Source organism: Protobothrops mucrosquamatus, unplaced genomic scaffold (genome assembly GCF_001527695.2).
Source record: "Protobothrops mucrosquamatus isolate PMUCROS unplaced genomic scaffold, P.Mucros_1.0 scaffold835, whole genome shotgun sequence".
NCBI lineage: Eukaryota > Metazoa > Chordata > Lepidosauria > Squamata > Viperidae > Protobothrops > Protobothrops mucrosquamatus.
In genome coordinates this window covers 341,631-356,062 of record NW_015387091.1, presented here as the reverse complement: position 1 = coordinate 356,062, position 14,432 = coordinate 341,631, and the positions used below count along the sequence as shown (strand labels likewise).

At 38.9% G+C, this 14,432-nt stretch overlaps 1 protein-coding gene across 1 annotated transcript in view; it reads left to right on the top strand.

Annotated features, from left to right (window-relative positions):
* Positions 1-1,606: 1,606 nt before the first annotated feature.
* Positions 1,607-14,432, top strand: part of MSH6 (mutS homolog 6) — a 34,955-nt gene continuing 22,129 nt past the window's right edge. The window contains exons 1-2 of the mRNA XM_015818974.1: positions 1,607-1,838; positions 12,542-12,744. Of these exons, the coding sequence (XP_015674460.1) occupies positions 1,675-1,838; positions 12,542-12,744 (367 nt within the window). The 5' untranslated portion in view covers positions 1,607-1,674. The remainder of the gene's footprint in view (positions 1,839-12,541; positions 12,745-14,432) is intronic.

Here is a 14,432-nt window from a genome sequence, read left to right as displayed (position 1 = left end):
CTCTTTTATGACTCATGGACTTCAACTCCCAGAATTCCTGAGTCAGCATAGCTGACTCAGGAATTCTGGGAGTTGAAGTCCATGAGTCATAAAAGAGCCGAAGTTGCCTACCCCTGGTCTAGGATTTCCAAGAACAGTTTTATTTGGATAAAGCTTTTACAAAATCTGGTGGACTTATTTCACGCAGGAGAAAAAGCTACACCCACAATTTTAAAAAGCATATATTTAAACCAGGGGTGTCAAACTGCTGGCCCGTGAGCCGGACACGTCACTGGGAAACCACGCCCACCCCACTGTCGGCAATGGGGAAAAGCTCCGATATGTTACACAACGTCACAAGTTTGACATGTCTGATTTAAACCCTCTCACGAAGCTGGTTCCCCCCACCCTTATTGCACTCAACAGCCCATCTGCTCAGCCCGATCAGCTAATCCGAAGTGCCTAAACAGAATACATTTCTTTTTCCCTTCCCAGGAAAAAGACCCCTGCCTCTATACCTATTGTGTTAACCATGACTTACTTTTTCTACTCTTCTATCTTTATTTTTGTATTTCCTCTTCTTGCGGTTATGGCTGACTTCCTAACAACAAGCTATGTGTCTGAGAGCTAAACAACAATCTTGCATTTCTAAAAGCTGAAGTAACTCCATTTTACAACTATGCTTAAGCTTCAACTATGCCATTAGGATTAATTTTCTTCATAAGATTAAACAATTTCTGATCTTCTTATCCCTTACAACATTCAAATGTTATCAATGCGAATGTTGGTGTGACCTCCAAGGTCCCTTCCAACTTTATTATTATTATTATTATTATTATTATTATTATTATTATTATTATTATTATTATTATTATTATTATTATTATTATTATTATTATTATTATTATTACTCTCGATTCCTTTCTGTTGACGGCAGCCTTTTTGTGTGGAGGCAATAAACTGTCTTCAAAACCACTATAAAAAGACCAGAGACTGGCACCAGAGGAGCTCCTTTCCCACGTCGCTGCTTGAAGAAAGAACCCCTATACCAGGGGTAGGCAACCTCGGCTCTTTTATGACTCGTGGACTTCAACTCCCAGAATTCCCGAGTCAGCATAGCTGACTCGGGAATTCTGGGAGTTGAAGTCCACGAGTCATAAAAGAGCCGAGGTTGCCTACCCCTGCGCTATACTGTTTCATTCCTGCGGTAATAACGGTCCGAAATGCATTTTGCCGTTGCACTGTTTTCCTGCTACTGGGTGAAATGCCTTACAACGCTCGCCGTTCTTGCCCAGGCAGGCGGAAAGGCAGATTATGAGAATCGTAGACCAATCCAACGAGAAGACATATTAGAGAACAGTACTCCCGATTAAGCTAATTATTCCTAACCCGGAAGGACTCATTCTTCTCGGCTCTCGGCTTCTAAAAGAGTCCTTCCATTCCCGCACAGCTACAGAAACCGTCACTGGGAGGGTTTCCCGCTCGGGCTGCAGCCACGACACTGAGCCTCCAAGTAGGGCAAAAGGCGGGTTCTTTCTTAGCCCGGAACTGCGCTGGGACGGTCCCTCGGAGCTGACTGGGCGGGGTCGCAGATTTCGCGCGTTGCTCAGCCAGCGTGACGGAGGAGGGGAGGCGTAAAACCGCTCGCCTCGTCTTCTTGGCTGCGGCGCCTCGTTTTCGCCAGCCGCCGCCGCCATGTCCCGCCAGAGCAGCCTCCTAACGTTTTTCTCAAAGCCTGCGGAGAAGAATGATGACGGCGGCAGCGGCAGCCCCACAAGCGACGCCGAGGGCCGTCCCCAGGTTTCGACCAGTGCCTCTAGTAGCAGCCAGGGCAGGACGCCACCTCTGCCGGCGGATTGGTGAGCCGCGATCCAGCGCCAGGAGAAAAGCAGCCGAGGCCTTCTGCGAGGCCCGCTTCTTTTCCCGGGCTTTCTCACCTAGGCCTTAAGCAGCTTCCGTCTCAAGGGAGCGCACAATGGAGTTTTGGGGCGGGGGAGGGGCCTCTTATCGGCAGCTGCTCTTGCTAGGCCCTCGTTGACACTTAACTTGCAAGAGCCATTTCTTCGTTGCTGGAGGGCATCGTGGTAATATAGCTTGGCCCGGAATGGGCAGGTAAAGCGCACTGCTTATCTAAGGGGAGAATTATTCAGTGAGATTTGTCTAGGCCCAGTATCGCATTTTATTTCGTTGTCCGTTCTTCATTTCTGTGGCAGAAATCAAGGAATCAAATTCTTGCCGCCCCCCTTGAATACAGTAGAAATTGCTTCACATCACACCTGCAGAGGACAAACTTGCAATTCAGCAATGAACGAATGGGTTGACCTGGCGTTATTTGGGTGCACATCGATTGTGTGTGCATTTCATTAGAATAAAAGGTAGACCATGGTAATAAAACAAGTGTCAATGTATAGCTAAATGTCTATGGAGGTTCCCAGTCATCCAGTCATTGTTGTCCCAAAGGTGTTTTTTTTAAGAGTTGAAGAAGCTTCTTGGATGAGAAGCGAAATGTCTTCAAAGAAAAACGAAGTCCAGTTGCCTCTTGAAAAAACATCTCTGGGACAAGTGTCAATGTAGCTTTTGAGATAAGTGGTACTGTACAGTTTACTATTTTTTTAAAAAAGTCATGTAAGTTTTTAAAGTAAGTTTAATGGAAAAGTGTAATATAAAGTGATCTAGCCTAAGAGCCAATTTGATGTTGTGCTTATAGGCAATGGACTAGAAATCAGGTAAGTTATGAGTATATGAGTTCTAGTTTAAGAACAAACTAGTTGGATAACTTCAGGGAAGTCACTCAGCTCTAGGCAGAAGCAGTAGAAACCACTGCCAAATATGTTGCATGATTGTAGTATAATTTGCCTGATTAATGTTTTTCAAGTCATAATCTGCCTAGCATTGAGTTAACAGGAATGGGAGGTTTAGAATTCATTGAATGTTATTTGAAAGCTATTTGCTATGAAATGAAAAAATCTGTTCTCTTTTTTTAGAATATATATATATATTTGGTTATTCGGGAGAAAACCCGAATAACCAAAGACATACCTACATACATACATACATACATACATACATACATACATACATACATCAAAATTTGGATTGCTAACAAAGAATTAAGGGAGAACTGGAATAGCCATTTCAAACTTTTTAGTTCTTTTCAACCAGACATACCCTTCTGAGATTCGAACCTGGGCTGTCTGCATGTTAGGCAGATGTATTAACCTCTAGGCCACAGGCTCTTTCTCACTTTGTCAGCTATGAGACAGGGGAGAAGAATTATCTTGAGTTTGGTGCACCCTGTCGGCCATATTTGGCCATATCAAACTCAAGATAATATTAATATATATAATATTAGAAGAATCACTTCATACAAAATAATGAGAAAAGGAGAAGGCATGTCTGATAAAGTTCCAACTTTATTTCCAATTAATTGTTAAGTACAAGTACATGGAAAAATAAACTCTCTGAATTGAACATAGTATGTGAGTTTAACTAACCAGCTGTATTGTACAGGTTCTTGCAACACAGTGCTCTCAGGTACATATACACTGAATCCCAGACCCCAGTGGATAATGTTGTCATCATTGGAATTGATCCACATTTGGTTATATTTATTGTTGGGTTGGAAAAACAGCGACCCCTGTGGTGTGGATTTGTCAGTAATCAATTGTGGTTTTGGGGTGAAATATCTTGAGTGGTATCTGTTGAGTATCCAGTTGTGGGCTGTTGATCTGTCCATAAAAGGGTCATCTGGTGCCATGGTTGCCCCTGGTGTTGGTAAGTTTCCATCCAGATCAATGACAGTGGTGCCCCTAGAGGCTTCTTCATGTATATATATATATATATATTTGGAGAGCAGAATTATATCCTTTTGTACTTTATAGTTTGTGTCCCAACAAAAATTTCTTTGTATTCAAAGGCAAGATGCTGTTTTTTAGTCATTTGGTCGATTACCTAAGTTTCAGAACAATAATTCAAGATATTCAAAGATATGACCTGTTATAAATAAATGATTCCAGAAACTTAGGCCTTGAGTTTCCTATTTATCTAAAGACTAGAGAAACTAGATACGGAGGATAGTAATCTGGTTCTTTCTCAATCCTTCCTTGCTCTTTACATGGAAATATCATCTCTAGGAATTCACTCTCTAGTCACCAACAAGTATTGGCAGTTCTATTTCTGGACAGCTTCAGTATTTGTTTGATAGTTTGTTATACTTTACTACTTTAATCAGTGAAGGGGTATCTGCCTCTTTTTCTTAAATATTTAAGTGGCTTTGTTGAAGAGGCAAAACATAGAAAGATCTGTTCTAGGTGGCTAAAAATCAGCCTTTTTAAAATAGACTTCCTGTAATGCAGATTTTAAAAATTTAAACAATTTTACATATTTTACTCTCTTACAAAATAATTTTGTTGCCAAAAATATGACTGCATGATTGGATATTAAGATAATTTGAATAAATTCTAAAAATTACGCATCTGGAGGGGTTTACAGAGTAACATGGACTCTGTAAAAAAAAAACCAGTTAATTCTGAATGAACTGCTTATGATGATCAGAAATAGAATCTCACATACTTTGGGCTTGCTGTGTAAGAAGTTAATAGACCTGGGGGGGGGGGTGCGGGAGACCTATGCAAATCTAATGTGGGATGTAGTAGGGGAAAAGAGTAAATAAAGGTATTGTCATGATTAGGGCAAAGATTTCTATGACCTGAATTGTTAGAAATATGTAAGGATTTATGATCTGAAAATCGTTTAAATATGACCAATTCAACCAAAAATATGACTTTTAAAACATGTGAGTACAGTTTTTATGAAATTAACACCCAATTTTTAAAAATCTCTGTTTACATCCACTCACACAAATTAAAAGGTTTATTCTTCTACTTCACTTCCATTGTAGACATGCTGGTATTGAAGGAATCAAATGAACATTTTGAGAGTAAACTGGATTAGTTTTCATTAACAGCAGAATTGCATTGGATGACCATGTGCATCTTGAGATTACAAACTCAAAACTCCTAATGTCCATTAGTATGTTGTTGTATCAGGAGAAACTTTGACATCACAAGAGGTTATAGCAGGGGTGTCAAACTTGCAACGTCACGTGATATGTCGTGACGTATCGTGACTTTTTTTCCATTGCCGGCAATGGGGTGGGTGCGGTTTTGACATGACGCATCCGGCCCGTGGGGCGACAGTTTGACATCCCTGGGTTATAGCAACAAATTTGAAAAAAGCAGACATATAGAGAAAATTCTGGCTTGAAGTCTTCAAATTTTGCTTCGAGCCCCTTTAGAATGTTAACTTATTTTGCAAAATGTTGAATAATCCATATTAGATTGCAGTACTCTCTGCAGTTTATCACTATTTTTTTCAGCCACTTTCCCCTGTGCTTGCCTTAAATCACTTTACAATGTTCAGTGCATCACTAAATTCCATTTCTACAGTTTCAAGGCAGGTGATTGCTCTTGTTAATCCACTGTAGTTAGGTCCTGTATCTCCTAAATTTCTAGCCAAAGTTTCAGAGAAGGAATCTTGCACAATCTTGATGGAGGAAAATGCGCAACAGTCAAATTATTTAATTGTCTGCTGCAAGGAAGCATAATTAGTGAAATAATACGTGGCTGTATCCAGCCAAGTCCCCCAACGTGTCCTGATAGTTTAGTGAGCGAGAGCAAAGATGGGAACAATTTTGTTGAACTTTTGTACTTGGAGTGGAATTTTAATGAACATTTTTTTTCCTATTTGAAATCATCTACATCAGGATAGTTGCTTCAAATCTCTGGCCACTCTATGTAAACCATATATAAGGAATGTGATATGGATATTCATTCATTCTTAATTGCAAGTGTAAAGACCTGCCTCAATTAAGCTTCCCAAGAAAGCAGAAATCTTGAAATGAACATCATTTCAAAAGGAACTTTTATTGGAAGGTGTCCGTAGAAGTAGAAGGCAGGATCTGAGGATTTCCCACAGGAATCAATGTCAAAAGAGTCAAATGAAAACCCCACGCCAACTGTCCATCCGGATGGTTCAAATGGGCCAGTCCACAGGTGTGAAAATGTGGTAATAGAGTGATACGGTGCTGCTTCCAAAGGTCTCCGAGCCTCTTCTTCCATGCCTGGAGATAAGGCAGATGGCCGGAGGCACATTCCATTCTCACCCCGAGAAAGAAACATGAAAGAGGATAGAGCAAGGAACAAAGCAAAGGAAATACACTAGCTACCCCAAGCTTCCCGCTCTCCCCAGAAGAATGGCAGAACCCAAAAAAGAACAAGAAGCCCCATTCCCATAGAAAGACAGGGTTCTGACAGCAAGCTTGTCCTCTGCAACTGTGATTTGAAGCATTTGAAATAATCAGTGGCACACAAAAAATTGATTCCTTTATTTCTGCCACAGAAATGAATAAAGAATGGACAATGAAATAAAATGCAATGCTATGCTGGTCCTAGACATAAATCACACTGAATAATTTTCTCCTAGGTAAGCAGTATGCTTTACCTATCCATTCCCACATAGGACCAAGCTATTATATAGGTAGTCCCTCGACTTAGTTCATTTAGTGACCATTCAAAGTTACAACAATATTGAAAAAAGTGACTTATGACAATTTTTCACACTTATGACCATTTCAGCATCCCCATGGTCACATGATCAAAATTAGCAGCTGACTCATATTTATGACGGTTCCAGTGTCCTGCGGTCATGCAATCAACTTTTGCAACCTTCTTATAAGCAAAGTCAATGAGGAAACCAGATTCACTTAACAAATGTGTTAACAACTGCAGTGATTCACTTAACTGTGGCAAGAAAGGTTGTAAAGTGGGTCAAAATTCACTTAAATGTTTTGCTTAGCAACAGACATTTTGGGTGCAATTGTTGTAAGTCGAACACTATCTGTACTACCATGATGCCTTCAAGCAAGGAAGAGATGCCTCCAGATAGCTGCAAGTTAAGTATCAATGAGAGCCTAGCAAGAAGAGCAGCTGCAGATAAGAGGTACCTCCCACACCCCATCCAAAACTCCCCCATGCTTACTTTCTTTTTCATTCACATAGTAATTCTGTGTTGGAGTTCAGCTAATCACCTTTTGCTGTAGGTGCATACTGTGACTACCAGATCATTTACTTTGGAATGTCCCACTTAGGCTTTCGCACTGGCAATCTCCCTGCTAAGTGTCTCAATTGATTTGGTGATAATCTTTGTCTGACTATTAGGGAAAAGAGGCAGCACCCTGACACTCTAAAAGAAAATGGTTAATTGGAAAAGTGCTATTGAGCTCAACCCAGCCTATGGAGAGGAACTCAGATAAGAAGGCAATATGTTTTATAGCTTACATCAGAGGTGTCAAACTGCCGGCCTAGCCGGACGTCATCCGGAAGCCGCGCCCACCCCATTGCTGGCAATGGCAAAACCATCCCGATATGTTGCGTGACATCACGTGACATCGTGAGTTTGACATGTCTGCCTTACATCTTCTAGTAAGATTTCCTATTATTTTAGGTTCAGCAGCAGAATAAACAAAAAAAGGGAAAGCCATCTGTTTTAATACTATTATTAGCATAGGAATGCATGCTTAAGCAGTTTATTTTTCTTACTGTTTAGAGATAGATAGTTTTTTTTTTCTTCCTTGAGGCTCTCATTTTATGCACATGATGTTCTCATGCTTCTTACAACATAAAGGAATTACAGGTAGTCCTCAACTTACGACCACAATTGAGCCCAAAATTTATGTTGCTAAGTGAGACTTTTGTTAAGTGAGTTTTGCCTCATTTTCTTGCCACAGTTGTTAAGTGAATAATAGTAGTTGTTAAGTTAGTAACATGGTTGTTAAGTGAATCTGGCTTCCCCATTAACTTTGCTTCTCAGAAGATTACAAAATGTATTTACATGATCCTGCAACAATGAAACTGTCACGAGTCAGTTACCAAGCATCTGAATTTTGATCACATGACCATGGGGATGCTGCAGTGCTTGTAAGTGTGAAAAATGGTTGTGTCACTTTTTTCAGTGCCGTTGTAACTTTGAACGGTCATTAAATGAACTGTTGTAAATCGAGGACTACCTGTATTTTAAAATCTATGATGTATGATTGAAATACAAGTATCAAATCAATAGCAATATAATGACATTTAAAAGATAGGCAAGTTAAAATTAAACTTATTTATTCATATTTCAATATGAAGGCTTCTTGGTTCCTTCCTGGCTATGACACTTTTTCTAAGGAGCATTGCAGTGCATGTCAAGGAGTTGGAGGTCCTTTACTCTTTGGGATTTACTTTGCACTTTGCTGACCTTATTTCCATAATTGCTTGTTTATTTTACTATTTTATCTCCTTTGGTACTTTTTTCTGTGTTCTAGCTAGTCAGATGGTGTCCCCCCTGCCCCCATTTTTAAAAAATAGTTTCTAAAATGTTAATGGTCATAGTTTTCAGAAGGAACTTTGAAAATAGGAGTTATTTTTTTGATGACAACAGCTTGTATATAATAAATAAAACAGGAGTTGGCTTCATTGATAAGTGTCTGAAGTTTCACCTGGTTGCATACTGAACTGCATACTGATGATACTGCTCCAAACTGTTAAAAGAAATATAAGCTATAAAATATAAACTGTTTTAGTATATTACATCATAAAATAATGTTCAAGTCCACAGAAGAATGCTCAAGCATTTCTAGTACACATGAATTTACTAAAAGCTCTCCAATTGTGTAGGAATTCTTTTTTGTCTCCTGATCAGCAACTTCATTGGATGCTTCAGGATTGATTGATTGATTGATTGGTAACTGAGAGACATCAGATGCTCTTTCAGCTTCATTCTTTCTTGTGCAAGAATTTTTCTGCACAAAAACACCCTGGGCTTTTGTATCTCATTACTATCAGTAGTGCAACTAAGGCCATTTGATACAGTACATAGACTTTATTGTATTTATTTTTCTTCAACTTTTCAAGTTAAATAGATTCTGTGAAAAATTATAAATTAATATAAATTATAAAATAAAACAAATCCACAAATTAAATTTCAGAGAGACCTTATTTATTAAAAGCATTTTCTAAAAGTTTACCTGGTTTGATCTGTTTATTATTAATAATCACTGAAAATAAAAATGCACACAAATCTCTCTCACAATTAATATGAAGCTCTGGAATCCTTGGTATTCTCTGAGGTTGGTTGTTTGCAGACATTTCATTACCCAACTAATTAGGAGAGTGAGTATGGGGTTTGCTCCCTGTTTATATAAATTAGCTTGTTTTGCCAATATCAGTGGGGATTGTGATTTTGTCCTTGGTAGTTCTTTGTTTAAGGTATCGTTTTCTGCTTGATTGTTGGGCATCAATCGCTGCTCATCTAGGTTTAGGCCAGCGGTTCTCAACCTATGGGTTGGGACCCCATTTGGGGTCGATCGACCATTTCACGGGGGTCGCCAAGCAAGGCTGTCCGCCATTTTTTTCCCCTTTTCCGGTGGGTGCCTTACCTCCCTTGAGCTGGGCCAGCTGGTGGTCGGCCTGCTCCATCTCTGCCGCTTGCCAGCTATGCCTCGGCCGGCGCAGGGGGCGGAACCACGCATGCACGGCGCTCCCGGGCAGGGAAAGTCCTCGACTTACAACTGGTTGGGTAGTCCTTGACTTACGACTGGTTGGGTAGTCCTCGACTTACGACCGGTTTTGTCCTCGACTTATGACCAGTTGGGGGTCGCGGCATTAAAAAGGTTGAGAACCACTGTTTTAGGCTGTGGAAAGAATATATTCTGATGTTTTTGTTTCCTTCTTAGCATTTTTATTGTCTGTTTTGAATGGTTACCAGTGTGAGAGCACACAACTTCACCATTGGGTAACTGAATATTTTTAGTTACAACCAAGTACAGGGTTGCTATCTGAGAAAGTTAGAGAAGAGGAAAATAGAGAGCAAAAATGGATTTTGTATTTCTAGAATGATAGGATTAATGGCTTGTATGAATATTTAGGTACTATGAAAGGTATACTATGTTGACATCAGTTATATGTTTTTGGAGAAAAGGGTAGTTTGTATTTTATTTTTGCTTTTATAGCATATAATTTAAATCAGGCACGTGAAACTGCCGGCCCATGGGCCGGATGCATCACGCTGAAACCGTGCTCACCCCATTGCCGGTAATGGGGGAAAAGTCCCGATACGTCATGCGATGTCACGTGACGTTGCGTGATTTAGATGCGTGATTTAGATAGTGAGATTATACAAGTTAAATAATAATAATAAACCCTTTATTATTCATGTATACAGTGAAATTGGCTGAAAGTTAATTAAAAAATTGACTCTAGAGCAGTGTTTCTCAACCTTGACAATTTTAAGGCATTGCTGGCTGTGGAATTCTGGGAGTTGAAGTCCACATGCCTTAAAATTGTCAAGGTTGAGAAACACTGCTCTAGAGGCCATATATCTGTTGCTACATTTACTACTACTACTACTACTACTGCTGCTGCTGCTATGGTTCATTGCACAATCAGCTAAATGTTCAGATTGGATTTGGCATTTTTATGGTTGGTTGTACAGGCAGCCAGGTGTTTAGACTGGATTTGGCATTTTCATCCACCTATCCAGTGAACTTGGGATAAGCAGGTATTGTTTGATGGTGTTAAAGGTATCATTACAGGATGTAAGTTGTTCCAAGTAAAGCTTTGCTGTCTTCTCAATTCTTGCTTTATATGCATGATATACTAGCTTCAGTACATCTTCTTCACTGTCTTTCAGATATTCTTCCAATACCCTTTTCAATCTGTACAAGCCCCTCCAACCACAGTTTCTACCTGCTTCTTAAGTATACCCCAAAAGGCAAAGTGAAACATGTTAGCATAATAAAATTGTTTTTATTGAATATAAAAAATTCACTTTTGACATATTAGATATTTCTATTGATGACTAAGTGCCAACGCTGAGTTCGTTTATCTGGCACGATGGGCCAATTATTCACAAGAGTCAAGGAAAGTGAAATTCAAACACTTTATTTCTGTGCAGAAGCGAAGGGGCACTTCTGTTGACATTTCAGCAAAAAAAGGGGGCTCTGAATGAGACTTACATTAGGCTTTTATACTGTTTTCACAAGGAAGCATAAGATTACAATTTCATTCATGGATTATTTGCAATTTCCTGGGTCTGCTTACTGCATGTAGCATGTTCCATCCCATAATCTTAGTATGATCTCTATATTACTCCTCTAATTATTTAGGGATAGTGTTTTAGTATGCTAATAATAAACTTTGTTCACCTGGACCCTTTCCCCTGCTTTGTGTGGTTACATTATTGGCTTCTGCTGGTAAGCTTTGGTTTAACACTAATTCACTGTGGAGTTACACTTGTGGTGTAGCTCTGACTGGAGCTCTTTTATAAGCTGAAATTAAAGTACCAGGGCTTCACTATATTTCAGTAAGGCTTGATAAATCTTTATTCTGATCTGTTGATAAAGTCTGTGCTGTATGATAAAACTGTTAGATTGATTCATAATTGCCTAAATCAGTGTTTCTCAACCTTGACAATTTTAAGGCATGTGGACTTCAACTCCCAGAATTCCACAGCCAGCATTGCTGGCTGTGGAATTCTGGGAGTTGAAGTCCACATGCCTTAAAATTGTCAAGGTTGAGAAACACTGGCCTAAATGATCACACCCAGAGAATACTCATAAATCCCTTTATTATGGAGTACCACAGAGCAAAATGCTATTCAACATTTTTATTAATTAAGTGGATAATGAGACTGAGGGGATAATTACCAAACTTACATATAATACAGTACAAACTAGGAGAAGTGGCAAACACTTTAGAAGAGAAAGGAAATTCAAAAAGATCTAGGCAGACTTGAGTAGTTAGCTGAAATAAAATTTAAAGGAAACAATGTAGTCTTTGACAACTGGTTAGGAAAAATGAAATGAATATAAGATAAAGAGGCCTAGCTTGGCAGGAGCTGGGTGTTCTACTACATAAAAAGTTGAACATGTGCCAGCAGCATGATGCAACTCCTAAAAAGGTGAATGTTGTTTTGGGGTATATTAGCATGACCTTGCACTAAATGCAAAAAGCTACATTGGGAGAAAAATAAGGATAGAAAGAAGCAAAAACCAGATGTGAAAAATAATTAAGAGGGATCTTTACTCCTACGATATGAATGCTGAGGACTTAACAGAATTGTTTCATTTGGAGTCATAATCTTAGAAAATTTCAGGCTATCTGGAAGATTATTATACTTTAGTTTCTAAACTAGAAACTATCATTCTAGTTTAATGATTTTAAGAAAACATAGTCACATTTATCAAAAATAGGACCTGTAAATTCCAATCCCTAATCCTTAACTAACAAAAATAAAGTCATTTAATGTTTTTATTTACAGATATTGCATAGATACAATTCTGAAAGATGCTTTGGAATGTGCAAAGGCACATTTGTCTACAAATCTTTAACGGAGCCACGTAATTTCACAGAATCATGTAGCATTGGCAGAGAGCAGCTACGCAATCCTAGAAAAAAACATTCAAATGCTTTAAAGAGTTGCAAGCCAATGTTAAATTTACACTTATTTTTCTCCTTTTTTGCAGTGACTTCAGTGACTTTTCACCGGGTGATTTAGTTTGGGCCAAACTTGAAGGCTACCCATGGTGGCCATGCCTTGTGTATGCACACCCAACCGAAGGATCCCTTTTTAGGGGGAGAGGAAGAGCATCGCGTATCCATGTACAGTTTTTTGAGGATGATCCTTCAAGGGGCTGGGTTAGCATTAGATACATAAGACCATATAAAGGTAAGAGATGCAGTAACAGAACATTACGGCTGAAGTTAGATATCTTTACACTTAATGCTGTTGTTGCTTCATTTTGATAGCTGACATACAAAGAAAAAAAGTGGTTCTTTAATTGGGAAAAAGGTATGAGATATTTCCTGGGAAGCATGGCAAACTGTAGATGGCTCTGGCTTATCGGCTTTTCACCAATAACTATGGTGAAAAGAGGAACTGCTGAATGAGTTGGCTGCCTGAACACTATAGACTAAGGCGAGGAATTGGGATCACCCATAGTGCTTCATAAAGATGTTTACAAATGAGCGGCCTTTTAGAGCTTTGGAAGCTGGAAGAATCAGCTTTGCCCAAGCCACATATGGAGCTTTCCAAAGGGAGGCTGGGTTTCAGAAAACAAGTTTTATTACATTGAGTGATTTTTTTTCAATCCTCTGAAAGAAGTTTCATGTAATTTTAGGAACTTTTTTTTTTATTTGGAAAAAAGCAACAGGGTTATTAGGACATTGGTTTTAGAAAGTTTTTAAATAGATTAAGAGGTCAGATTGACTAGAAATAAGATTGTGAAATAATTATAAGAATAATTCTTGTGGCTTGTTTAAAACCCTATTAAAATATATGAAGACTTTGAATTTATGTATGAGAAATTTTTCTCTGGGAAAATGGATTAGAGCAAAATATAGGAAGAAACCTTGAAGACTGATTACCACAGCAAACCAGAAAGAACTAAACATTATAATTAAAGAAGACCTACTAATTCAGGATAGAGAAAAGTCTTTTAACTTTGGAAGAATTCAAGGATATTTAAAAATGTAAAAAAATGAAATGATCAAAAATGTTATAAATAAATATTTGGCACAGTACACAAAACTTTCTCTTTAGATTGTCTGATACAGTAAGAGCTTAAAAAGAGGTAGAAGAAGATATAAACAAAAATCTCATTTCTTTGGATATGGATTTAAAATTGGCAGGATACAAGAATGATACTGATAAAGATGTTTTACACAGGACTTTCAATTTTTGCGTCTGCAGCGCATGGCCGCGCGAGAGCGGTCCTCCGCTCCCCACGTCTAGTTTTTTCCTGCTTGGGGGACCCTAGATGGGTCCAAAGTTGCCCCGGAGAGGTGACTGTGAAAGAGGGGTGCCCCATCGATCACGAAGCGATGGCAATTGCTTCGTTTGATCCAGGGAAAGCCCTCCGAACCCGACAGGAGAAAGGCTAGTGTGACATCTGCGTCTAACCCAAGCTGCTTGCAGCCGAAGTCCCAGAGCACTAGCCTAAACATCGGTGAACAGCGTGCTTGGAATTTGGTGAGAGTACTGATCTTCTTTCTTCTATCTACTATTTAAATCCTTGAAAAGATCCCCAAAGCAAGAAAACCTCCAGAAGTGAAGGGAGGGGACTATATCCCCATTCCCTTACAGACGGAAGCGGCAAATTAACATAAAAGGTGGAAAGAGATATACTAAAAATTGATTTAAAATATTTCAGTCTGAACAAATCTAGGAACTAAAAAACTGTCAAGATTATACCCTAAAAAATTCTGATGGAATTATAAAAATATATAACAAAAATAACTTTTTGATTGAAAGAAAAACTGAAAAAAGAAATAACTGCTGACATCTAGTGGAGAATCAGAAAATAGAACACTAACAATAAGGACTCAGAAATTGGCAGAATGCCCAGAAACAAAGAA